The sequence below is a fragment of the Cebus imitator genome, unplaced genomic scaffold (assembly GCF_001604975.1).
Source record: "Cebus imitator isolate Cc_AM_T3 unplaced genomic scaffold, Cebus_imitator-1.0 Scaffold724, whole genome shotgun sequence".
NCBI lineage: Eukaryota > Metazoa > Chordata > Mammalia > Primates > Cebidae > Cebus > Cebus imitator.
In genome coordinates this window covers 321,769-347,847 of record NW_016108039.1, presented here as the reverse complement: position 1 = coordinate 347,847, position 26,079 = coordinate 321,769, and the positions used below count along the sequence as shown (strand labels likewise).

The 26,079-nt window shown below is 49.6% G+C and overlaps 1 protein-coding gene and 1 pseudogene across 3 annotated transcripts; one reads left to right on the top strand and one right to left on the bottom strand.

The window, feature by feature from the left end:
* The window catches only part of LOC108296563, a 17,761-nt pseudogene extending 10,985 nt beyond the window's left edge, over window positions 1–6,776 (bottom strand).
* Window positions 6,777–11,645: 4,869 nt separating this feature from the next.
* On the top strand, window positions 11,646–14,381 carry LOC108296561 (golgin subfamily A member 6C-like). 3 transcript variants are annotated; one of them, XM_037735088.1, is made up of 4 exons: window positions 11,646–11,692; window positions 11,800–11,907; window positions 12,588–12,727; window positions 14,294–14,381. In XM_037735088.1, exons 2-4 carry the CDS (start codon window positions 11,871–11,873, stop codon window positions 14,369–14,371), a joined length of 255 nt encoding a protein of 84 aa, XP_037591016.1. In that variant the 5' UTR covers window positions 11,646–11,692; window positions 11,800–11,870; the 3' UTR covers window positions 14,372–14,381. The 3 variants fall into 3 exon arrangements, with proteins under 3 accessions (XP_037591016.1, XP_037591014.1, XP_037591015.1); XM_037735086.1 differs by lacking the exons at window positions 11,646–11,692; window positions 11,800–11,907 and adding an exon at window positions 12,107–12,191; XM_037735087.1 differs by lacking the exons at window positions 11,646–11,692; window positions 11,800–11,907; window positions 14,294–14,381 and adding exons at window positions 12,107–12,191; window positions 13,051–13,140.
* The last annotated feature ends 11,698 nt before the right edge of the window (window positions 14,382–26,079 follow it).

Here is a 26,079-nt window from a genome sequence, read left to right as displayed (position 1 = left end):
ATATATATATGGAGGTGTTGATTACTTCCATGGCCATCAATTAAGCTGCTATGATGTAAAAGAAACAGCGCTGGGCATTGGAAGGGATGAAAAAGTGCTAACAGACAAGATGGCTGCCCTCAGGAGTGACAATATAGTCAGAGATAGACTTGTGCCACTAAAATCAGCTCACATGTGTAATCCTGGCACTTTGGGAGGCCGAGGCTGGAGGATCACTCTAGCTCAGGAGGTCAAGATGAGCCTGGGTAATGAGTGAGTCTCTGTCTCTAAAAAGGAATGAAAGAAAACAATCGAGTCAGTTTTAAAGAGAAGCACATGACCCCCCAGAAGCAGCAGTTTGTGGTGACTGGATGGGTTCAGAGAAAGTCGCTAGCCCTGACTGAGCAAAGGTGGCTCCACACAGAGCCAAGAGCTGCCTGGAAGGGGGTGGTGCAAGGAGCCGAGGTTGAGACCCTCGGTGGGAGCCGAAGCTGTGCCCTTGCTAAGGAAGAAACACTTTCCTCCTCACTGGAGTTGGCTCTTTCCTCTGCAGCATCTCAGGAGCTGGGTCCACCTCCTCTGCTCATTTCTCACCTGCCCCTTGCCTCACTCCTGCCTCCGCAGCCTACGGGCCTCCCACCTGCCTCCAGGCCACAGCCATCAGGTGCCCTTTGTCTCTGGGCAATCCCTCATGCCCACAGAGCAGCCCTGCTGCTTTCTGATCTCCAGAGTGCCACCCTGCTGCCTGGGCAAGGCAGTAGGGGAGAAAGCAGCGAGTTCTTTGCTCTCCACTGGTGTTTGCTCTTCTGTTTCCTCTGCTGCCCCCAGGAAGCCCAGCATGTCACACAGCCCCCACACCCTGCACCTGGCCAGGGCACTGGGCTCACTCTGCTCAGACGGTTTCCCTGACTGCCTGACCTGGCACAGACATGCTCAGGGTTACTGAAAGTTAAGGCTGCTAGAGCTTGCCAGAGGGGAGAACCCTAGGTACTGTTCACTCCGAATCTGGTATTGTCCTTTATTCATATTATTATTTACTGAAGGGGGTCAAAATATGTCACCCCAAATAGGCCACTTTAGCAGGACTATTTTTAGCAAAAGGACTATTTTTAGCTGAAGGCAATTAAGAAGCAGCAAATGAAGAAAGAGCTCCTTGCCCACGTCAATGTCATCTGCCTCAATTTTCCTTTGTGAAGGTGTTGACCTTCCCTCTCCTAGTACCAGGAGAATCACCATTTTCATTAGAAACAGAAAGTTGTCACCAAGATGGGTCCGCACAAACCAGCCTTGTAAAATTGCCCTTACCTTCCATGAGTTTCCCCCGTATGTTTACCTGCCCACAATTCACTGTCCCTAAAAGCCTAAACCCCTTTTCCTTCTTCTTCTTACTTCTTCACAATTTATTACCAGTTGTTAAAATGGAATATAAGGCCACAGTCTAAATTATTTGAGGCTTCACATCTTTTCAAGGAAGGCCTCCAACTATCTGAGCATATAACAAATGTTTAGGCCAGGTGTGGTGTCAGGTACCAGTCATTCCAGCACTTTGGGAGGCAGAGGTGGGTCACCTCAGGCAGATCACCTGAGGTCAGGAGTTCGAGACCAGCCTGCCCAACATGGCGAACCTCCGTCTCTACTAAAAATACAAAAATTAGCCGGGTGTGGTGATGGGTGCCTGTAATCCCAGCTACTTGGGAGGCTAAGGTAGGAGAATTGCTTGAACACAAGAGGCAGAGGTTGCAGTGAGCTGAAATCATGCTGTTGCATTCCAGCCTGGGAGACAAGAGTGAAACTCCATCTCAAAAAAAAAATTTTTTTCTTAATTTTAACATCTAATACAGGATATATTAATAGATATAATCCACATAAATAAAAGATGTTTGAAATTATCAAAAATTTTAAAGACTATAAAAAGGTTCTGGGACCAGAAAGTTGGAGATCCATCATGGTAAGTAGAAAAGTGCCTCTTCAAAGTGTCCTTTCTTGTTAAAGAATAATCATAAATGTTAGAAATAACAACAGTTTGTTTTAAAGACTTTCTTCAAAGCCTTCTTGCTCCTTGCTAGTAGCTCTTTGTTAAGCCATATACTATGCAGCTGTGAGATATGCTCACGGGCATGCGGTACACTCTGTGTCCTTGTACTTTAACCAAGATACTTGTGCTAGATGTGCTCACAGGCACGTCCCAGCTCACAGTCCCTGCCCCTTCCTTATTTGGGCTTCCTTTTTGTTCTCTATTGCTTTTACCTGTTTAGAAAAGTTTTAAGTTGTTAGCCAATCGAGTTTTAGTTTAGATGGTGAAGAAAATCAGAGACAACCCCAAATACATAAGATAAATACATCCGCTTTTCCTTTGTTAGTTTACTTTTGAAGGAAGAGAGCTTACAGGACCACCCTTTCTGCAGAAAGTAAAATTGCCTTGCTAAGAGATCATTTGCCTCAGTGCTAATTTTTTCTTTGCAGCACCAAACATCTGTTTCCAACATCCAATCCAGAATTGTCACCTGCATTGTCTTAGATTCATCCAGCTGGCTCACAGCAGGGAAGAACAGGGTCCTGTCCTGGCCGTGACCACCCTGTCATTACTGAGTCTCCTGCCCACACCCCCCAGCTGGATTGGGCAGAGTTAATCTTCCCACCCTCTCTCCTATGGCACCAGAGAGGGAGCTCCATCAATAAATATTAATTCAAGAAGAGAACTGTCCATAAGGAATTTTAAAACTACTAAGGCCCAGGCAGCAAGGGCAAATAGACAGATGTTGGAGGAGTGGTGGGTGGAACGATGCTAGCAGAAAAGAAGGGAGACAAAAGAAATCACCTTTAAAAACAATTAACAAGCCAGGCGCCGTGGCTCATGCCTGTAATCCTAGCACTTTGGGAGGCCTAGGTGGGTGGATTGCCTGAGATCAGGAGTTCAAGACCAGCCTGGTCATCATGGAGAAACCCCATCTTATAAAAAAAATTTTTTTTTCAATTAGCAAATGACAACCCTACTTAAAAGAAGATCTCTGAGTCTGGGCATGGTGGCTCATGCTTGTAATCCCAGCACTTTGGGAGGATTACCTGAGGAGGATTACCTGTACTCCAGCCTGGCAACTGGTGACAGAGCAAGACTCCATCTCGAAAAAAAAAAAAAGAATTTAACCATCTGTAAGTACAAGAAACTAGTGTTAGCCATTCATCTAAGACTAAGTGATATAAAAAGTTGCCCTGAACTCACTTTAGATTATCTCAATTACTAACTATAGTTTAATAGAGAACTATAAATTTGTAGGGAAGTTATTTAAAATACATGTGACTTACATAAAGCAATATAATATAAAATTTTACTGTCTATGATATCATGGAAGTATAACAAAAAAAATTTTTTTTGAGACAGAGTTTCACTCTTGTTGCCCAGGCTGGAGTACAAGGCACTATCCTGGCTGACTGCAACCTCTGCCTCCCAGGCTCAAGTGATTGTCCTGCCTCAGCACCCTGAGTAGCTGGGATTACAGGCATAAGTCACCACACTCTGCTAATTTTGTATTTTTAGTAGACATGGGGTTTTCTCCATGTTGATCAGGCTGGCCTCGGACTCCCAACCTCAGGTGATCCACCCGTCTCGGCCTCCCAAAGTGCTGGGATTACAAGCATGAGCTACTTGCACCCAGCCCAGGAAATATAAAATTTTGAAGCTCGGAGGAACCACAGGGAAACTTGGGAGCAGAGAGCTGTTAAGGTCATACTACAACTGGTTTGTATCAGAACAGAAACTAGGACTCAAGAGTTTCTTTTATTTTTGTTTTGAGACAGAGTCTTGGCCAGGCATGGTGGCTCATGCCTGTAATCCAAGCACTTTGGGGGCCAAGGTGGGTGGACCACCTGGTGTTGGGAGTTCAAGACCAGCCTGACCAACATGGTGAAACCCCATCTAAAAAAAAAGAGACAGGGTCTCACTCTGCCGCCCAAGCTGCAATGCAGTGGTCCCATCTTGAACAGCCTTGAACTCCCAGGGTCAGGTGATCCTCCCACCTCAGCCTCCCAAGTAGCTGGGACCACAGGTGCATACCACCATACCTGGCTAATTACTTTGTTTTGTAGAGATGGGGGTATTGCTATGTTGCCTAGGCTGGTCTCGAACTCCTGAGCTCAAGGGATTTACTTTGGTCTCCCAAAGTGCTGGGACTATGTAACCACTGCACCTGATCAGGACTGGGAGTTTCACTCAGCTTTCCCTACCGGAGCATCATTCACTTCACAAGTGTTGAGTTTCTCCTATGAGCCAGGCATATGCACAGGCTTGATGCCATAATCTCATTTAATCCTTGAAATTATACTATGAGTTAGGTCTCATTTTACAGATAAGGATTTTGAGGTTGAGAAATTCAGGCCCCCTGCATAATTAGTGGGGTTGGAAACTGACCACATTTCAGAATTTTGCTTGCCCTGAGGTGTCTCCTGCCCCCCACCTGTAGAAAGGTAACAGTCACCTCTGGGTGCAGTAGTTCACACCTGTAATCCCAGCACTTTGGGAGGCGGAGGCAGGTGGATCACATGGTCAGGAGATTGAGACCAGCCTGGCGAATATGGTGAAACCTCATCTCTACTAAAAATACAAAAAATAGCTGGGCGTGGTGGCAGTGCCTGTAAACCCAGCTACTTGGGAGGCTGAGGAAGGAGAATACTTTGAACCCAGGAGGCAGAGGTTACAGTGAGCCAAAATCACACCATTGCACTCCAGCCTATGTGACAGAGCAAGACCCCGTCTCAAAAAAAAAGAAAGAAAAAAAGAAGGCTTGACGTGGTGGCTGATGCCTGTAATCCCAGCACTTTGGGAGTCAGAGGCAGGTGAATCACCTGAGGTCAGGAGTTCAAGATCAACCTGACCAACAGAGTGAAACCCCGTCTCTGCTAAAAACACAAAAATTAGCTGGGTGTGGTGGCAGATGCCTATAATCCCAGCTACTTGGAAAGGCTGAGGCAGAATAATTGTTTGAACCTGGGAGGTGGAGGAAGCAGTGAGCCCATATTGTGCCACTGCACTCCAGCCTGGGTGACAGAGCAAGGCCTCATGAAAGAGAGAGAGAGAGAGAGAGGAGGGGAAGGAAGGAAGAAAAGAAGGGAGAAAGGAAAAAAGAAAGAAAGGGGAAGGAACGAAGGGAAAGAAAGATGAAAGAAAGAAAGGGGAAGAAAGGAAGGAGAAAGAAGGAAAGAAAGGAAGGAAGGAAAGGAAGAAAAAGAAGGAAAAGAAAGAAAGAGAAAGAAAGGAAGAAAGAAAGAGAAGAAAGAAAGAAAGAAAAGAAAGAAAGAAAGAAAGAAAGAAAGAAAGAAAGAAAGAAAGAAAGAAAGGGGAAGGAAGGAAGGAGAAAGAAGGAAAGGAAGGAAGGAAAGAGAGAAAGAAAGTGAGAGAGAAAGAAGGAAGGAGGGAAGGAAGGAAGGAAGGAAAAAGAAGGAAAGGAAGGAAAGAAAAAAAGGAAGCTAGGTGACCATCACTAGAGTGACATCTCAGCCCCAGCTGCACATTGGTATCACTCGAGGGGAGGAAAAATGTTTGTGTCCCACCCCAGAGAAACCAAATCAGAATCTGTGGGGTAGAAGCTTGCTGTTCGTGACCCCGCAGGTGGTTCTAGGGTGCGATATACAGCTGGGGTGAAGATCCGCCCTATTCCAATTGGACGGACAAGTAAACAGCACAATGACAGGGTCGTCAGATGAGTCCTATCAAAACGGGAGCAGTTGAGAAAGTGTGTGTTCTCCTAAAGTGACATCAGCAACATGACACAGGGGTCACTTCATTCAGCAAGGAGCCAAATGGAACTTTAAGAATCCAGGCAAAAGCCTGGGGACTGGGGGCGGGTGGAGGAAGCACTAGAAATGCTTGCTATATGAATGACAACGTCTAAGCAAACGTCTCAAAACGGCCATCACAGGTTCTGTGCCCGAGCCCGTGTCCCGGGGCCTCTCCCTCAGTGTCAACAGCGCCATCCCCTGTGGAGAACTCTGGCGTCTTGGAAGAGCCCCGTGAAGACTCAGGGGACCCAGTTGGGGCCTCTGCCTCTGCCCTGGGGGAAGGGACGGGGCCCTGGAGATAAGACCTGCCTAGCGACTGTTGCCACCGGTGAGCGGCCTTTGTCACTGAGCATTAGGGACATAATGGGAGGCTCTGTGTCCGGGACGGTCTGTCCACTGCAGCCCTGGCCAGAAATCACCCTCACCAGGCAGTGGAGGCAGAGTGGCTCCGCGAAAGTATTCCCAAGAAGGCTGTTTTTAGCTGTTCATGTGTTGATGGATCCCCCCACTCAGGCTAATGGGGAGCATTAAGACCTCGACTCTCCGTGGCAAAAGCCTTTGTTCCAAGGTCAGACTCGAACAAATGGTCACACCGCATCCCCCTCAGCCTCCACAAGAATCCCAAATTCTAGCAGTCTTCTCGCACCTTCTCCAAAGGCTGGCTGGGGGATCGGCAGGGGCGGGCGGCATGAGGACTGGTCCCAAGGTCTCTCCACCCTGGCTCTGGAAGGACAAAATGACACCTACAGAACAAGTGGGGCAAGATAGAACAGGGCCCCTCTCCCTCCCTCCTGTCCGAGCTCTCAGCAGCTTCTCCCACATGCCACCCCACCGTGCTCAAGATGAAGGTTCCCGTCTCAGCGTCTCCTCCCTCCCCTTTCTTCCTCCCCTCCACCCACAGAAAATCGCAAGGTTCTGCAAGGGTCAGGGTTCCCTATGCACACCCACACCAAGACAGTTGCCAGGATTTGCCCAACAGGAATTTTCTCCCCTGCCAGGGCCAAGGTCCATTCCAGGCAATCCATCTCCCCTGCAGAAAAATGAAAATTGAAGCCAGATGCCCTTCAGGTCTCCATTTGAGATGGGCATGGCTATAAAGGCACTCGGAAAGACCCTCACTCCCATACCCCTAAGAGTTCTCTGTGGGCTCCATGGAGCCCCAACCCCTCCCACAGACAGTCCCGAGGGTCTCAGGTGGGGGCCTCAAGAAGTCTCCAAGGCAAAGGGTATTGCATGTGCTGAGTCCCAGGAAAGAGGGACTCCTGGGGTTGGGGGTGGGGACCCAGCAGGCCCCAAGGAGAATGTGGGGGAGGCAAGAGCAAAGTCAGCACTTAACCCAGAATGTCCCAAGGGTGTGGGTGGGGAGGGTCCACACCCCAAAACCCTACAATTCCTTCTCACAGCATTGCTGTGGAGTGAGAAGGGGGATTTCGCCCTCATAGGGGGCTCTGTCCACCAAGGCCCCTGACTGCCAGGGAACCCACACCCACAGTTCCCTTCTTTCTGAATGCTGGTCTTTCCACAGCCTGGATTCCTGAGCCTGGGCAGAGGGGTAATGACCCCAGGACTGTCTTCACAAGCAGAGAGGCTACTTGCCACCAGGCTCTGGTTCCTTGGGCTGAGCTCAGCAGCAAGCATGTCACCAAGACCCCCTGGACAGAAGGGGCTCAGCCCTGAGGACCCAGCACTCCCCACACCTGCATGTCCCTGCTGGGCATCCACCCTGGGGACCCAGCTTTCTCCCTGCCCCCAGCTGCTGGCAGCCCCATCTTGACTCATCCAGGGTCCCTGAGGACACACCAGGAAGCAGCCTGCAGCTGGGAGGAGTGGGTGGCCCCTCCCCTCTCAGAGTGGGCAGGGACAGGAGTTGCAGGGGCAGCTTTTTTTGGGATGCCACAGGTCTGTCTGGACTTGCTGCCTGGCCACGCCTCCTTTCCCTTTCATCTTTTTCATTGACCAATGGGCTTGGAGCATGAAGGCCACACCCCTATTCTACATTCTAGTGTGGCCCTGGTTATGCCTTCTCTGGCTTAGACACACAGCCGTCTGGTAGGGGAGTGGAGCTGCTTAGTAGTGCTCCCTTGAATTGTGCTGATGTGACCCCAACCCCTCCTCCCTCCCCAACCCCACCTCCCTCCCCAACCCCACCAACCTCCCCCACCCACTATGGGGATGTTAGAAGAAATTCGCAAGATGAAATTAGCCTCAGCTAGGAAAAAGCTAACATGCAAAGAGATCCCCTCTGGCGGCAAGACTGCTGCCAGAGTCCATAACACTTCTGAGACACACGAGACTGGGTGGGCCCCCAACCCTGGTGTCTCTGGGGTCCCCCTACCAACATCTTCTCAGTCAGCCCCACCCTTTCAGCAAGGAGCCCAGCCTCTACCCTTGCCAATCACCCCAGGGTGACTTTGGATTTGTAACCCCTGAGGCTCCCTGCTTTCTACTTGGGCCACATCTTTTGCTGCCCCATGTCTGACCTCCCTGGGCTCTGTGGACTCATGTCTCTAAGGACATGGGTCTCCCAGACCCTGCCCTCACCAGTCATTTCTGGGTGACTTTGGGCTGGTGACTCCTGGGAATCCCTGCTGCAGACTCTGCCCTCCCCTTCTGCTACCCCAAGCTCGACCTTTCTGTGCTCTTTGGGCTGGCGTCTCCAAGGACCTGGGTCCCAGCCCTGCATCCCCCTCCCCCATCATGAAGCAGTGACTCAGGCATTTCCTTGATGTGGTCCCCTCCCCCAGGAGGAGTGGAATGTAGTGATGTCACAGTCCCCATAGGAACTGTCAGTACTGCTACAAGACCAGACTTTGATCTTAGGACCCAGTCCCCTAAGCATTCTCATCCCATTTCTGGCTCCTCTTGTCCCAGCACAAATTTCCAGCTGGAAGGGGAATGGGGACTATGGGACAAGGAGCAAGGGGTTTCAGGCTGCCTCACTCCCTTAACATAGACATTGACAGTGTGGAAAGCCTACACTTCCCCTGTGAGTTCAAAACATTGACAGTGTCTCTGGGTGGCAATGGGAGAATGGGTTTGGTTTGGTTTTCTCTCAGGCTTCTTCTCTCCAGAGAGACTTTCATGTTTCTTTCTGAGTTCTCCACCTCATCTTCAAATTCTCCATGGTTCTGGGACCAGACTGCCCTTCAGTCAGTGGCCTCTGGAGTGAGATCTGCTCGTCTTCTGTGGAACACATCTTGGGAAATTGAAACTGACAGCTTGAATCTTCCTCATATCATCTCAACCTGGGTTACTTTGAATGCCATGGGATAAACATGGCACATCTTTCTGAAGCATCAGTTTCCCTTGAGTCTCTTGAGACAGCAAAAACTTTATTGTACTTAGGGATGACAGTCACATACATTTCTAAAAGTATTACCAGACTTCTCTCTGAAATGAGACTTGGGTTGTCCTCTTTCTGATGAATTCCCAGATTTAACAGAAAGGCTGCCTTCTGCCATGAGGACACATTGATATAAAAGTGTGAGAGGTGCTGGTGCTCTTCTTAACACTAACAGTCATGTGAGGCTGTGTGACTCTAAACCACATGGCATACAGTTCCTGCCTACTTAATAGTGACTTTTCTACCTCTGCCTGTGGTTTTGGTCTCTGGCAGTTGCTGATTCGTGGCAAAACCCCAGAGCTTGGAGTCAGAGGAATGAGTTTAAGGTCTAGTATTGCTTTTTCTTTTTCTTTTTCTTTTTTTCCTTTTTGTTTTTGCTATGATATCAATCTCTCTCAGTCACTAAGTGATTGTGACAACACCTTATAGAGTTGGCGGCATTAAATCAGATGGTGTGTAACAGTATTTTGTAAAAACTGTAATGTAGGTTGTGACTGTAGGGGTTTGCAGTTCTCATGGGTATTACTGCTCTTTTTCCCACAGTTAAAAGAATTTCAACAAAGAAACAGCCCTGCTGTTTCATCACGAGTGAGAAGAAGGAAGAAAAGAAACAACAATGGCCCTGAGACAGCCTCTTCTGATGGTTGCCAGTCACCATGCCATGTGAGTCTTGGCTGGCCAGGCTTCTAGGAAAAAGGGGCCCAAGGGGCAGTAGAGGGTAATTGTTAAGATTGTGGAAGAACTTCTGGGTACTGGTTAGGAATTCTGGGTTTGAATCCTGCCTCTCCATCTGCTAGGGATACGATTTAGGGCAAGTTGCTTGAGCTTTTTGGGTCTCTCCTTTCGCATCTGTAAAATAGAGGTGGTATTGCCTGACTTCCATTTGTGAAGGTGAAATGAGATTCGTTATTGCTGTTGTTTTTTTGTTAATCCTTAGTACATGGCCCACTGTAAACACCCAGGAAATGGTCCTTGCTGTTTGGTTTTCCTCATCCCCAGTCTCAAGGGGAAGCCAGCCCAATGAGAACAGCCTTTTGCTGTCAGGCTGTCCCTTTAAGAGTCACTGAAAGGGCCCCAGGCTGGGATGGTGGGAGATAAGAACCATGAGAGGAGCTGGTACAGAGAAGTCATGGGACAAAGGGTCTGAGAGGCAGAACAGAAAATGCTGCCAGCTGATGGGGAGGAAAGGAAGTCAGAGGCTTGGACACTAAGGGGACAGAACATCTCCATGTGCACTCTCATCTCTTGTAGTCAGCAGCAGGTGGTCACAAGGGGGGCCCTGAGCCATGTGCCCCCATGAAAGATCCAGAGGTAAGAGGCCCTGAGCTGAGGTACAGTGACCCTGCAGGCCAGCCCTCCAACCTCCTCCCACAGTGGTGGCTGTGTGCCCCTCTGCCAGCTGAGACAGCCCCCACACACCCCAACCTAATTATTTTCTCTCTACCTCTCCCCCGATCCTCCTCCAACTCCTCCTCTCTGCATGTGCCTCAGAGCGCACACCAACTACTAATAGCCCTGGACTTGAGCTCCGTCACAACCAGTGAACTGAGTAACACCATCAACTTAGTGGTAAGAGTCCGGTGGGGTCCTCTGATTGCACGCTGCCAATCCTGGGCTCCAGTTTCCCCTTGGGGCTGCTGTGGGTGAGTTGAAGTGTGCTATGGGGAGCCAGCACTGGATGCAGAGCTCAGAGGTCAAATGTGCTCCCTGCCCTTACCTGGCTGTGGCCTTGGCCAAGTCCTAGGTGAGGGACTGGGTGCTTGGGCTGTGAAAGTACAGAAGAGTGGCTTTAGTATGTTACCATTTGTGTAGAGAGAGGAAAAGTGTGTGTGTGTGTGTGTGTGTGTGTGTGTGTGTGCGTTCATGCGTATACACACTATGATAATATACATAAAACATGTCTGCAAGGATTTGTAAAAAACTCAGGAGAGAGCACAGGTGGCTGGGAGATACTTCCCTTCTGTACCTTCTCAGTTTTGGACTATGAGAATGTATCATTTTTTCAAAAAGTGAACAAAAGATTCATTTCCCCCTTCCTGCCTGTGCTCCCACCCCCAGCAGGAAAAAAAAATGGACTTAGAGGATCAGATGGACCTGGGTGTTCAAATCCCAGCTCTGTCTAAGTGATCATAGGCAACCACCTAACCTCTAATGCTCCATGTTTTCCATCTACACAATAGAGGTAATGGTAGTAACTGCCTCATATGGTGGTTGTGAGGTTAAATGGGATTGTTAGCATGCTACCTGGTTACCCACTCAATCAATGTTCCAATGGCGGTAGTAATAACAAGAATAATAATAGAATATGATCTGATCTCTCTGGGCCTCTGTTAGCCAGCTGTAAATGTGACCTCTTTCCTGTGTCTTCCAATTTTACTGAGTTATTTTAAAATCCAGACCATGGGCCTTGATCTTTACTGACCAAGTTGTGTATTAAGCCCAGCTCTATCCCTTTAAAGGGGCACTGTGTGGAATGGCCCAGGCTCTCCAGATTGAAGCTTCTCCCTCTTCACCATCCAGCCCTCAAGCTGCTGTGAAGCAGTCCTTGAGCAGCAGTTTCTACAGGAGTGGGAACTGCTAAAAGCACAGGTGGCAGAGGTGAGATTTTGCAGAGGGAGGGATGTGGAATGAAGATGACTCCAGGTGGCCAGAAGCAGGTGAGGACCAGTGACAGCCCTTCCTAACTTCTGGGTCCATTCTTGCAGGTGACAGAGTGTCTTAAGAAAGCTCAGCTAGAAAGAGATGCATACGCTCAACAACTCAGAACAGAGAGGGCATGGTGGCAGCAGCAAATGCTGAAAATGGCAGGAGAAGTGAGAGCTGACTCTTCAGCGCCCCCCCCACCTTAGATAGCTCATTGGATCATCCTGGGCATCTGTAAAAAGAATTGTCCATCCAGGGGTGGTCAGGGGACTGGGCTTTATGGAGCTGGGGGCAGAGAGGTAGATGGTAGCCTGGCCAGCCACCGGCCCCTCTCTCCAGGGCCCTTTCCCCCTGTGCTTTGGGCAGATGGAAATATTCAAAATGGAGAAAAGGCAGGATGCAATTAAAATCGAGGAGCTGAAGGGGAGCCTTGCCCACCTACAAAACCATCCGGGTAAGATGAGGCTGGTGTGACCCGGGAGCAGGACTGGCATCAGAGGGCTGTGGGGGTGGCTTAGAGTGCCCCAGGGAGGTGGGAGGCTGGAAGGGCTTTGAGGCAGAGGGAAAGAGGTCTGTGCCAGGAGATGGCAAGTCTTGTAATCTCCATGAGCCTCAGGGTCCCCAATAGCAAAGAGGGAGGGTGCCTGTTGTCAGCCATCCACAGTGCTCTCTATCTGAAAGGGGCTTGGAATACTGGCTACCATTTGGGTGAGAGGAATCATTAGCAGTGAGGCCAGGTTTGGGAAATCTGAGAGGAGATGTGCACCCAGAAGAGTGTTTTTGTTTTGTTTTGTTTTTTGTTTTTTTAATTGAGAATCCAGAGACCCTTATTGTCTGCTTCCTTTCTCAGTTGAACCCCCAATCCTGAAGCCCCCAGCAGGGCCCTCTGACTTGGAGAAGAACGTAGAAACTGAAACCAAGTACCTGAGAGACAAGCTGCGGGAACAGGAGAGACTGCAGGAGGCAAAAATGAGGCTCTGGGAGCAGGAGGTGAGGCTGAGAGAACAGGGGGAGAGGCTTCTTGAGCAGGAGGGGCTCCAGGAGCAGGAGGAGGAGCTGATGTGCTGCCCACCTGGGGGCGCTGCCCTCCTCCCCAGCCCTCCAGGCCTTTGTTTTCCCACCTGTAAAATGGGGGAGGGTATGAAATGGGGCTTCTAAAGGCAGCTGTGAGCCAGAGCCCTGCTCTGATGTCTGTGGGAGAAAGGAGACAATTTCTCTAACCTCCACCCTTCCCGGTGGGGTCAAGTCCTGGGGTCACCAGCTGCAGTGGGTGGCTGCTGATTGCTTCTCTCTGTCTAGCAGAATGAGAACAGGAGCGCACTGCATTTGGAGCAGGGAGGAAAGGAGCTGCAGGAGAAGCTTGATGAACAGGAGACGGTAACCTCCTCCCCACCCAGGAGGGCTGGGAGGCAGGCACTGGCCTCTGGGGAGGGGAGGTGCAAGGCCAAAAGCAGCTCCACCCTGGGGCAGGTGACCCCACATTCTCCAGGGCAGCCCTGCAACTGTTTCTTGCTTCCTGCCTTCTGACTTTTAGAGGTGGGTAGGCCTGGGATCCTCCCAGGTCTGGACATCATCATCTCAGCTCTAGGCATGGAGCCCCCCAGTCATAGGGCAAGAGACAGTGGTGTGAGAGGCTCTTTATGCTGGGTGCATGGCTCACACCTGTAATCCCAGCACTTTGGGAGGCTGAGGCAGGAGAATCACTTAAGATCAGGAGTTTGAGACCAGCCTGGCCAACATGGCGAAACCTCATCTCTACTAAAATTACAGCAACAACCACAACAACAAAGCTGGGCATGGTGGTGCACACCAGTAACCCCAGCTACTCAGAGGGCTGAGGCATGAGCATCACTTGAGCCCGGGAGCTGGAGGTTGCTGTGAGCTGAGTTTGCACCACGACTCTCCAGCCTGGGCCACAGAGTGACACTCTGTCTCAAAACAAAAAAAATCAAAACAAAACAAAACAAAACAAAACAAAACAAAACAAAACAAAACGAAAGTCTCCCTAGATCCAAACTGGATTCCGGCCTTGATTCCACTGGTCACCATTCGACTACTTTGCATCTGTCAGTCTCTGTTTCTTTAACTTCCAAAGGAAGTTAGAATTTTCCTTGCATGGGTGCTGAGGATTAAATGAGATGATGCGTGGAAAGGATTAGGCATGTAGCACACTTGGCAGATGGTGGTCAGCTCCCTCTGCTTTTCCACCAGTCAGTGGCCTACAGTTTAAATGGTGGAAAGAAGGATGTGAGATTAGAGGCTGGGGAAGGAGGCATGGGGTTCTAGACAAGGGAGGCGGTCTCTCAGGCTGGAGCCCGGGGCCGGGTGCCTGGGCAGGCCACCTTCCTCTGTGGTCCCTCCCAGACCCTTTATGCTCTTGGTTTCCCCGCCTTCGGATTCCTCTGGACCCTCACCCCTTCTGGGAGCCGGTGGTCAGACACCATCATGACTGACAGGTGCACTCTCTGAGGCCCCAAGGGAAGGGACTGCACTCCACATCCCTGCCCTGTCTGTCCTGTGTATGCCCCTACAAGAATGCTCCCCTCTTGCCTTCAGGTGCCATTTCTGAACCCTGCTGGAGCCGGTGCCCAGGAGGAGCAGGCACGGCTCTGTGAGCAGCTCCAGAAACAATAGGTGTGTTGCCAGCACCTGGCTCACCTGGAGGCCTCGGCCCTGAGGCAGCAGCCGCGGCCACAGGGACTGGGAGCGAGTGTGGGTGTGGGGAGACCAAGTGGGCCCTGCAGGGCACCATAGACAAGCTGCAGGTGAGTGAGTCCTGGCAGGGGCCAAGAAGGGTGGGGGTGGGGCAGGTCGCCGCCAAGATGTGACCCCATTATTTTGGCTCCAGAGAGACTTCATTGACATTGTGAAGGAGAATGAAGACCTCAAGGAGCACATGGAAAAACTAGAACTCGGACTCATCCATCTCTCTGGAGAGAGAGACATGATAAGTGAGGAAGAGGCCAGGACAGGGCAGGGGGATCTACAGGGTGGTGGGAGGGGCCCCAGCCTCTGAGCCTGTCCTCCCGCAGGAAAGTCCATCAAACCAAATGACCATCAGAGGGCAGTGGCCAAGACCCAGCACCAGAAGAAGAACGATGTTAGCATGCTGTCCCAGGCCGAGGAGGGGATGAAGGTAAGGTGTACAACATCTCTACGGGGGTTAGGGGGATGGGGGTGGGCATGAGCATGGGTGCCGGCACTGGTGTGGCAGCTGAGCACCCCTATCTCCAGGTGAAGCTGCTGGAGCTGCAGGGGCCAGCGATGCAGCTTATGATCGACCACAAGGTCCAGCACCCTGCTAATGAGTCCACTTCAGGGGCCCCAGCCCCCCCAGGAGCTTGGTGCTGCTGACAAGGATGGTGAGCCGAGCCCTCAGGCAGGGTGGGCAGGCAGGAGCAGGGGAGGCTGGCACTGGGCTCAGATCCCCACCTCCCTCTCTCCAAAGAATTTTATGAAATGAGCCTGGACGATGACAGTGACAGCCTGGAGCCTGCAGGAGGGAGGGTACACCACAACCCCACTGCAAAGCAGATGGCTCATGGCTTTGTGAGCTACGGGATGGCCAGCAACACCAACCCTTGGGCAGCAGTCCCTCTATGCTATGCTTTTACCTCGCTGCTGCGAAGGAGGAAGTAAACATCACCATCAGCTAAGAGCTGCCCAAGAAATTTACAAAGGAACAAAGTTGTAGGGTTAATCTTCTACATGTTACTTTATTTGAATGTTAGAGCCACTCATGATGATTTGTGTTTCTAATTTATAGTTTATTTGTAAAAAGTTAAAGGAGAGTGGGTGTTCATGTGGCTTTCACTGATGTTCACTCTGGCATCCTTTAGCATTTTTCGTTTTTAATTTGATAATCATAGGTCATTAGCATGCCTATCGAGCTTGCCCTTACGTGGTGGGAGTTCAAACACACAAAGACCCACTACTGACACAAAACCATTCTCACTAGTTTGGAATAGGCTGCCATGGTTTTTAATGTTATTGCAGCATGTATATTCATTATGGAATTCAGATATAATTTGCTTATGTTCTGCTATGATGTTTGATGGAATCCTGATCACACTGAGCTCTTAATTAGCTCAATGTGTGCTTTGCCCTCACTTGCACACTGTTTATTACTTTGTAAGATGTCACTGTGGGTACTGACATTTAGAGTTGTTGAAAAGCCGAGAACTGGAAACAGCCTTTCTTCCATTTTCTGTGTATTGCAAATGGGAGTAATAACATTTTTGGGAGCTTTTAAAATCTCACAGAAGAGGAAAGTGGCCTGCTCTGACAGGTATGTGCAGAATAGAGTATTTCATTGGTTCCTGTGCCAAGAATGAGCACTGTGCATGGCAGTTCTTTTAGGGTTTTTCTGTGTCCTGGGCTCATGAAGATACTGCACCATGAGCTGCGGCAGCTATACTCTTTTTTGATGACCTAAAAAGGGATGATTTCTGAAGAATAAAAGGCTCCCATCTTTGACAGTGGATGTGGAAAACCTTTCCTAGTTTAGAGCATTTATATCTATAATATGTTGTAAAGTCAGAGTTCATGTTGCCTATTCTAATCACATGACTCCAAGTCTCAGTACATAAAAGAGCACTGCTTAGCATTCTTCTTAATGTATTAGTAAAGATCATAAGAAATCCTTTAAGATAAAGTTATATATATATATATATATAAAGGAATGGAAATTTGTATCTTAGAATGGATACACACTAAATATTAAATAATGAACAGTTAATGTTTTAGGACACTTGGTATAGTGCCTTGCATAAAGAAAGAGACCACGAATGAGATTATCCTTTTGTATCATTTCACGGTTTAAAAAATTGCTATTGATTACAGTTCACATAGCAAGTTACTGATAAAATGTCTGTTTTTATAAAACATCTCCAACAACAACAACAAAGAAATCCTTAAAAGTTTAAATATCCAGAAAATAAAATAAAAATTTTAATAAAAAATTTTAAAATCTTTAAATGTCCCTGGAACAGGCATACAGGTTGTCAAGAATGAACTAGAGTGCAGGAAAGCCATGTGACACCTGGCATCCCTCTGTGTTCATGGAGCTTCTTTGAGACTTCTCTGGCTAATACCTATTCTTCAACCACATTGGTTACTCTGACATAGGAATTGCCATCTTTTTCCTGAATAGAAAGGACTTTAAACAATAATCACAAACAAAAAATAATAATCACAAACATTATTATAAACTAATATATGTGAGAGTGCTTAGCTGAAACAAAAAGGAGTTTCAGTAGACAGAATTGTACTATATTTGAAAATCAAGGAGTTTATGCAACTTAAAATGTTTATAGACTGCATGCCATCTACTGTTTGTGAATGTCAACGTATTATCAGGAAAACCATGTATACAATCACAGTTGTATCTCCTCACCAAGTTCTTTACCAAGAATGAAATATGTTTTTATACCTTTCGGTTTCAGTTAGAGGCATATTTTGTGCAAGATTTATGTTAATGGGCCTCTGCATTATGAATTAATCCTTTCAGTCAGACATTGTCTAAAATCATAACTATCATGCTTGGGAAAAAATCAACAGTTGAAACTTCATGAAGTTCTAATGTCTGTGTGCCAAAACATGTCCCATTGTTAGGATGGAGGCAGATATGTATATGTGCTCCCTGAAGTGGAGATTCCTAGTTACTGACCATCTCCATGTTTAGCATTTTTCACCATAATTTTATAAATATGACATTAATAGGAGAGCACTAATATGATTTTACAGATGGATTAACACATTTGCCTGCATTCCCTGAAAGAGTGCAAATATTGGGTCCTGGTGACTTGAACTGACTCTTCCAAATTGTAGGAATTTATCAATGTATCAGATAAACCCACTTTCAGAATGATGAAGGAAAAACGTTTAGCTTTTTCTTAAATAGATGACAAAATACCTACACAGAGTGACATTTCAGTTAATATAGTAAATGTGTTTTCCAGACTGACATTCAGCTTAAATATGCCTGTATGTGATTTACTCCATAGGTACCTGATGAACACATTATTGTCAGATTGGCTACAGGTGCTAAACACTATCTGAAGGTCATTCCTAGTCATTTACATTTCTTAGGGTAAAAGTGAAGTGATTTGAACTATCAAAAGACCTTTGAAATAATTTATCAGTGTGTTAGATAAACTCCGTTTCAGAATGATCAAGAAAAAACGTTAGCTCAAATAATGTGGCTGATTAACAGAGGTACGATTTCTAGCTCGGGGGTTTCAAATGGACTTAGAGTTCTTTTCTTTTGATTTATTTTTGAGCTTGCCACGTTTGCATTTTGTGAGTTCCGTTTCAAGACCGTTACTTTAAGTCCATTTTCAGCCCTTGGGCTAGAATTCGTACCTCTGTTAATCAGCCACATTATTTGAGCTAACGTTTTTTCTTGATCATTCTGAAACGGAGTTTATCTAACACACTGATAAATTATTTCAAAGGTCTTTTGATAGTTCAAATCACTTCACTTTTACCCTAAGAAATGTAAATGACTAGGAATGACCTTCAGATAGTGTTTAGCACCTGTAGCCAATCTGACAATAATGTGTTCATCAGGTACCTATGGAGTAAATCACATACAGGTGTATTTAAGCTGAATGTCAGTCTGGAAAACACATTTACTATATTAACTGAAATGTCACTCTGTGTAGGTATTTTGTCATCTATTTAAGAAAAAGCTAAAAAGAATGGAAATCATATGACAGTGACTTAATTCTTTCTTCAAAGTGCATGCAAGTCTTTTGCAGTACTTCATTCAGCCAAGTATTTGTTCTCTTCCTCATTCAGTAGAAGGCAGCTTTCAATTTGCTTAGAAGCCAACATTAGAAGGTTAGCATTCATCAAAAACATAGAATTTTATTTTTTTCATATTTGTGTATGTTTATTTTAGATAACTGAAACTTCACAGAATTAAAAGCAAACAAAGTTTAAAAAATTTAGTTCTGTACTTTAGCTCCAACTATCTCTATTTTACAATCTATAAGGCTCATGCCACAGTTCAGCACCAAAGAGATCCACACAAAACTGTTTAAGCAATCTTCTTATTCACCCTGTGCGATAGGTTTTGTTTGTTGTTGTTGTTTTTAAGGTAAATGTCCTACTTTCAGACCTTGAAGTGGAATCCCTCTAGTCAGAGTACAAAACTTGGGTTGTACCTTCTAATTTTCATTGAACAGATGCAAAAAAAAAAAAAAAAAAAAAAAAAAAAAAAAAAAAAGAAAGGAATTGTGTTCCACCGTTGATTTAGGTTGTCAATCTCTTTGTTGAATTTATAACGCTGAAGCGTCAGAAGTAACATAACAATGCACTGCCCCTATTCTTCCCCTCCATTTTAAATTTTTTAAAAGGCAATGAGAAAAATGTTTCATTTATTCTTTAAAATAGGGTGCAAAGAAGGATTAAAACAACAAACTTCCTCATCCACACCTCCAATAACATCTCACTATTTAGCATAATCTACCATAAACTGATTCAGGGGCTCACCTAGAGCTATATTCACAGCTCCTGAATGTACCGTGTTTGCTATACCAGAGGCCTGCTCAATGGCTGCGTCTCTCTGTTCAGAGGTCATTACAAAAATACATAGAATTTTCAAATGTGGGTTCAACTGAATAAATTTGAATTTCTGTAGGGAGGATCAACATACCTATTTTAAGATTGCAATATATGATAATCATTTTTAAAGGATTTTATTAAACCTGATAAGTTTTCCAGAAGTGAATAAAAATCAGTTATGAAACCAAAGCTCATTTTAAGAAAATTTGAAAATGTAAATTGGCCCTATCCTATCCATAATATAGCTTCTCCAAAACTTTATTTTAAAGAATCATTTTAAAATAACTATTAAAACATGTAACTGCTATCTTAATGTATTGAAATTACTTAAAACATTTTAAAATATGAATATCACAGTTTAAAAGAAACCAGGCGAAAAAAAAGTAGAGAAAGAAATGTGAATTCCAGTCCAAAGCTTTAGTTGCCAAGTTTTCTAAGAATGACTTTTACCAATGTATGAACTCTTATGAACAGAATGTAAGATGGAAATACTGAGCCTTTTATCTAAAGCAGCATTATTGACAGCTGCTGTGATGTTCCTGTAATGTAATAAATTATTCAATTGCTGCAAAGTGCTGTTTTTGCCTTAAAATTTTGTGCATCTTGACAACTATAGTAATAAAGGTATTGAGACTCTGTAAATGCTGGGCACAATTGGCATGAGATCATCTTTTTATTTTTACAAAATTGTAATATAACTATGCAAGTGTGTTTATTAAAAGAGCACAAACTTATAAAAGTTATGGGATTAAAAGTTATGGGATAAAAAAAGTTATGGGCTAAAAAATACGGAAAGGTTGTGGTAAAAAAAAAGGTTGTGGATAAAAAGTAGAAAAATTTTATGAAAAGTATAAAATTCATGAAAAGGAAGTTATGAGATTTTTAAAAAACATCATGGGGAAAAATATAAAAATAAATAAAAGCAGGCCTGTGTCAGTAAGGGCTGGAGAAGGGGGACTGGAATCTCCACCCCACCATGTCCCTCCCACCCCTTCCTGTCACGCCTTTATTATTAGGGTAGCAAGACAAGACCCCTGTCTAATGGGGGGAGACAAACAGGCCCTTTGCCACCTTGACCAGGGCTGAGTCCTCAAATTTCTGGATGATGATGGCTGTTATTTAAGAGCCAGAGGCTGCTGGAGTTGGTTGGTTTGGAGAAGGCCTGATGGCCTCCTTCCTCTCACCAAAGCAACTTTTCCCTCAGGGGGCTCCCATCTTCTTATTCAGAGCGGCAGCTGAGGCAGGACAGTGGCACTAACTGTGGACCAGGCGAGGGCACGGGCTGCTGGGGTGGCCCCCCTCCCCCGTGTACATATTGTATCTGTGTAACATGTTGTATATTTTAGGGGTTTGGGGTGCCTTTTGTATCATACCTGGCAGAGGTTGGAGCTGGCACATGGGGAGGAGGTTTTAATAACTTGCGGCTGGGAAACTTGTTTATTGATAGCAGAGGACAGAGGAAGGAGGTGGGGATGGGGTCCTGGCTCCTTGGTGATGCAACCCCTGTTTATTTTGCTTTTTATTTTGGAATAAATGGATTTAGTCACACTGCTCGGCCTGGAGTATTCCCGTTTCCCTCACTGGTCCTGGAGTTTGTGCCACTGAACGAGGAGCCCCAGAGGGTCTGAGCATGTCCAGCTGGGCTGTTGGGGACTTTCCAGGCCTGTTACCTGTGTGCTGCCTGGTGACACCTGGGGGATTTCCTGGGGGCTGCCATGGTACGTACAGCCCTGACAGCCAGCAGGCTCAGAAGCCTGACCTAGTGTTGGCCAGGAAGGCAGGTACCAGCACCCAAGGGCGCTGACTTCCATCCACCCCAGGCGTCTTTCTTCCATCCCCCTGCCTCCCTCTCCTGTCTGCACCTGGTGGCCTGTTCTGTCTGTCCCTCCAGGGTGCCAGCTGCCCCGCAGGCTCCCTCCAGGCTGGGTTCATGGCCCTCCTGCCCCCTAGTGGCCAGAGCTGGCTTCACAGGGTAAGACCAGCTAAGCTCCAGGGGCTTTCCTGGAACAGTGTCCCTTGGAAAGGGTGGGGCCTTTTCACTGCTCCCAACAGCACCCTAGAAATGCTTGGCCTTTCCCCTCCCCTGAGCTCCACAGAGAACACAGTCCATAGAGGACGCATTCCCCATCGTCCAGAAATGGGTTTGACTCAGCCGAGGGACAGCAGGACTGATAGAGACCGTCAGGCCACAGGGCTGCCAGCACAGCATCCCCATGCTTGGCAGGGGTGGGAGTGATGACGGGGCCTGTGTGACAGGGAGGCTCACTGGAAGTGGCGCACTTTGGAGGGGCAATGTCAGGGGACAGCTTTCTCTTGTTTGGCCACAAGACTCCACAAGGACAGCATGGCGACTGATTCCCAGTGCCAGAGGTGAGGCGGTCAGCCACGTGTAGGTGTATATATATATATATATATATGTGAGTTGATAGATATTTCTAGAACAGGGCAGGGACATGCCACAGAGGGGCTAGGTCACACCTGGATGTGTCAGCTCACCACTACAACAGACTAAGTCACAGATGAAGGGGGCTGCCTTTGGGGCTGGGGAGTTACAGAACAGCGGCCCAGGCGGACATGCACCACACATAGAGCAGGAGCTGGGGGTCGGCCCCGGCACTGGAGCTGGCTCTGAGGCTCTGGCTGCTGAGCGGCTGCACGGACCCTGCCAGAGGCAAAAGACACCATCAGCCTGTGGGACCCAGGCCAGGCCTGTGGCTGCAGAGAGGCAGCGTCACCCTGGCATGCGACCTTCAGTTCCTCCCGGGCTCCCAGCAACCAGGAACACCCACAGTCAGCACACACACCTGGGCAGATGGTCAGTGTCTGGCTGCCCTCCAGCAAGAGGAGCACCTGCTTCTGAGCTGTCACTCGGAAGAAGTGTCCAGAGGAAGCGTGCTCATCAGAGAGGCCGAAGCGGAAGCCTCCGTCCAGGGCTCCTCGGGAGGGGGCATTGGGTCCGCTGGCCCGAGCTGGCTCCCCACCCCAGGGCTCCCCCATGGGCAGCAGGAACCCGGGGCCCAGCCCTCAGCACCCGCCTCTGTGTGAGAACAGCACGAGCCCGCCATCCAGCTGGGCCTGCATGAAGCTGAGCACCTCGGTGCCCAGCACCGCCCACAGCGCTACCCGCCCGTTGCTGGGCTGCTCGATGGTGTAGACCAGGTCTTCAGGCCTGGAGTCACCATCCGTGCTCCTCAGAGCCTCCGCAGGGATGGGCACTGTGGCCCCTTCCCACATCTGGGGACACGGGCCTGTGAAGGTCCTGCCCTGCCATGCTCACCCACCCCTTTGTCCTCGGCCTGGGTGGCCACCAGGACTCCAACCCCACCGCAGCTCAGGCCTCAGCTGGCATCGAGGCTGGCACCGCTCTGGCTCCCCTGCACAAAGGGCCCTCCTCACATTCACCTTCCCTGTCACTCCAGAGAAGGCCCCAGGGAAGGCCGCCTTCCAGGCCCAGGCTCCCTGCTCTCCATCTGCCCTAGTCCCGTGTGTCCCTCAAGGCCAGCTTGTGTCCCCTGCCCAGAAAGGCCCCAGCTCTTACCCTCACCAAGTTTTCACCCCCAGAAACCCCCGACCCCGACCAACAGTGCACCCTAATTTGCCTCACTGATAAGGCCGGGGTCTCCTTTCAGACCCTCCATCTGTGTCTGCCAGGGGCTGGGCATGGTGGAAATGGTGATTTTGGAAATGGGCCCTCCTTCCAGCTGAGGGAGGGCTAGGATGTGCGGACAGTGGGGGCTGATGGCTGACAGTGTCCTGTGGCACAGAACAGTGCTGGGACGGGCCAGGTGCTTCCAGAGCAGTTCGGGCCCTGCTCGTGCTGGGTAAGGGGACCCCTCTTCAGGCATCCCAAGGGCAAGCAGAACAGGCGCCGGTTCCTGAGGTCCTGAGGTCTGGTTTTGCTAGGCAGTGCTGGCATGGGGTCCACATGCCCGGAAAATGGAGCCCTCTGGCATTCCTGGGTCCTCTCCCCCAGCCCCAGGGAGCCCTCAGGCCCAGCCCTGGCAGGAGGGGCCTTAATGTGGGGGGCAGGGCCACAGCGCTGGGCTCCTGGAGCAAACATGGCTGGATGGCCCTACCTGGTGGCTGCGCTGCCACACAGCCATCCCAGTCTGTGGTTCCTGAGCACTGTGTCCCACTCACTCTTCAGCAGCCTCCCCACCATGAGGCCACCCTCTATGGGCACATTCTAGACCACCAAAGGCCCCCAGTGCCCCACATCAGAGACAGCCCAAGTCAGCCCTCTGTGGAACCTTCAGTGGCTCCTGACTGGGGAGGATGCCCCCCAGAAGCTGGTGTTCAAAGCCCTGCCACGTGGGCTTAGTCAAGGCCCACCCCTTCTGTTCCAGCAGAACCACCTGTGCAGCCATGAGAGTTTGCAGAGGGAGAGAACGGTGGCAGGTGGGAGATGGGGAGACAGGAACAAACATCTGGTGTCCTCAGGGAGCTGTCTGTCCCTGCAGACTTATCTCTCTTCCCTGCTGGGGTCAGAGCCACTGGTGGGTGGCTGTCCCCCTAGCCTGATGTGGGGAAGCTCGCTGCTGTTGGGGTGAGTGAGAACACCACGGCCTGTGCCCCCAAAGAATGACTTGAGACAGTCCCTGCTTTTCTCTGAGCCTCAGTTTCCTCATCTGTAAGATGGGAATGTTGGACAGGTGTGGTGGCTCACACCTGTAATCCCAGCACTTCGGAAGGCCAAGGCAGGAGGAGTGCTTGAGCCCAGGGGTTCAAGACCAGCCTGGACAACATAGTGAGACCTTGTCTCTAAAAAAAGTAATTACTCTGGTGTGGTGGTGTGCACCTTAAGTCCCAGCTACTCAGGAGGCTGAGGTGGGAAGATCGCTTGACCCTCAGATATTGAGGCTGCTGCGAGTCTAGTTTGCCTCAGCCCTGGGGGACATGGTAAGACCTCATCTCAAAAATAAAAAAAAAGCAGGTGGGGGAGACTGTTTCCTGACCTCCAGGGCTGCTGTGTGCTGCAGGACTGACAACATGGTTAGTGGCATGCTGTGGTGTCCCTGGAGGAAAGAGCACAGTGACAGACAGCACTGGCCTCTCCTGTTTGGACTTACAGACCCTCCTGAGAAGTGGAGAGAGCTGGGAACGCTTGCCCCATGGAGAGTAAGTACAAAACTGTTCATACAAAGTCAGTTCATTCAAACACTTCTCGTACAAACTCAGTAGGAAGAGTAATATGGTACATTTGAAACCTGGCCTAAGCTCGCAGCTGGAGGAAGAGTCTTAGCTCTGGAAGCCTCTATAGAACTGACAGCTGAGGCAGAGGGCCCGGTAGAGGCAAGCCGAGAGCTGGATGGGGTGGGAGTTGGGGCGAGGCTGTGAAGGAGCAGCGGGACCAGGCTCCAGGCCAGACCCACAGCCTCTTGTTTCTCTGCTCCTGGCCTTGAATAGAACACAGCTCAGTGTGGCACCCGTCCCCATCCTGTGCTCACTCCCTTTCCCACAAGTGCCACTGGCCCAGGTCTTCAAGGTAGGGGACTTGGAGACGGAGGCAGTAGCCATGCTGGGATCCTGGTCTCTGCCACCTTGGCCAGGTCTGTGAGAGTGGCCATGTGCACGTGTGTGTGCCCTCATCTGTGTGCACCAGTAAGTGTGGACATCAGGGTTATTTCCAACTTCCCCAGCAGCCCAGGAAGAGCCCCCAGCCCTGCTTTGAGGGACCTCCCAGCCTGCGTGTGGGGCTAGGCTTGGGCCACTGTGAGTCTGATGACATGTGGTGACCAGCTCCTTCTGAGCTGTGTGGGAGGCCCCCGCAGAGAGCCAAGTGCGGGAGGTGGCCCCGGCCAGCGGTGACTTGATCTTCGAGCGCTTTGTGGCCGTCCTGCGCACCTCGCTGCCGGTCCCCCAGGGGACCAGTCGCCGCTGCCGCCTCCGCCCCTGCTGCAGCCTCCGCCGCCGCTGCAGCTCCTGGTGTCAGTGCCCCCCTACTGGCCGCAGCCTGTCCTAGGAGGAAGGCCCTGACCCTGGGCATGTGCGCTCTCAGGCCAGCCCCAGCGGTGCGGGCCCACAGCCCAGAGCAGCTGTGTCCCCCGTCCAGGCGGCGCCCTGACCCGCGGAGCCGGAGCAGCCCCAGAGCGCTGCGCTGAAATTGAGCCCGAGCGCGGGCGCAGGTTCTGCGGCCTGCAGGCCCTAGAGGCGGACTCAGGGGATACCTGGCGGCCCAGTGCCTGAGGGGAACATCGGAGGCTCACCATCACCGGCGGCTTGGGCTGCGGCAGGGGGCCCCCACCAGTTCCTACCCCAGCACACCAGGAGTGGGCCTGGGCGGGGGGCAGGGAGTGACACCCAAGGGGACCTGCCCCAGCCTCCTCCTGTACCCTGGGGGTTTTCCTTGCCCTTGGCTCACGGAAGTGGCTTCTTTCCTCTGAAACTTGGGGTCAGGCTGGGCGTGGGGAAAAATGGGGGGTGAGCAGGACCCCAGACCTTAGGAATCCTGAGTGGGGGGCAGAAAGACAGGCTCTGCCTCTGACGTGCCCCGGAGCTGTCTGGGGGCCCAGAGTGACCCCCTTCCTGGGGACAGGGCCCTCCTGGGGAGTCAGGCGCACAGGTTGTTGTGTGGGGCTCAATGTGGGGCAGCGTCCTGGCCAGGATGAGGAAGGCCAGGACGGTGTGGGGGAGTCTGCGGGAGGCACACACAGGCCAAGCTCCCCAATCTGCTGCAGCCAGACTCCCTCAGCCTTGGCTGGGACTGGAAATCCGACCACCATCTCTGCCAGGCTATCATACCCTGCTTAGAGGCCATCCCCACCCCTTCCATC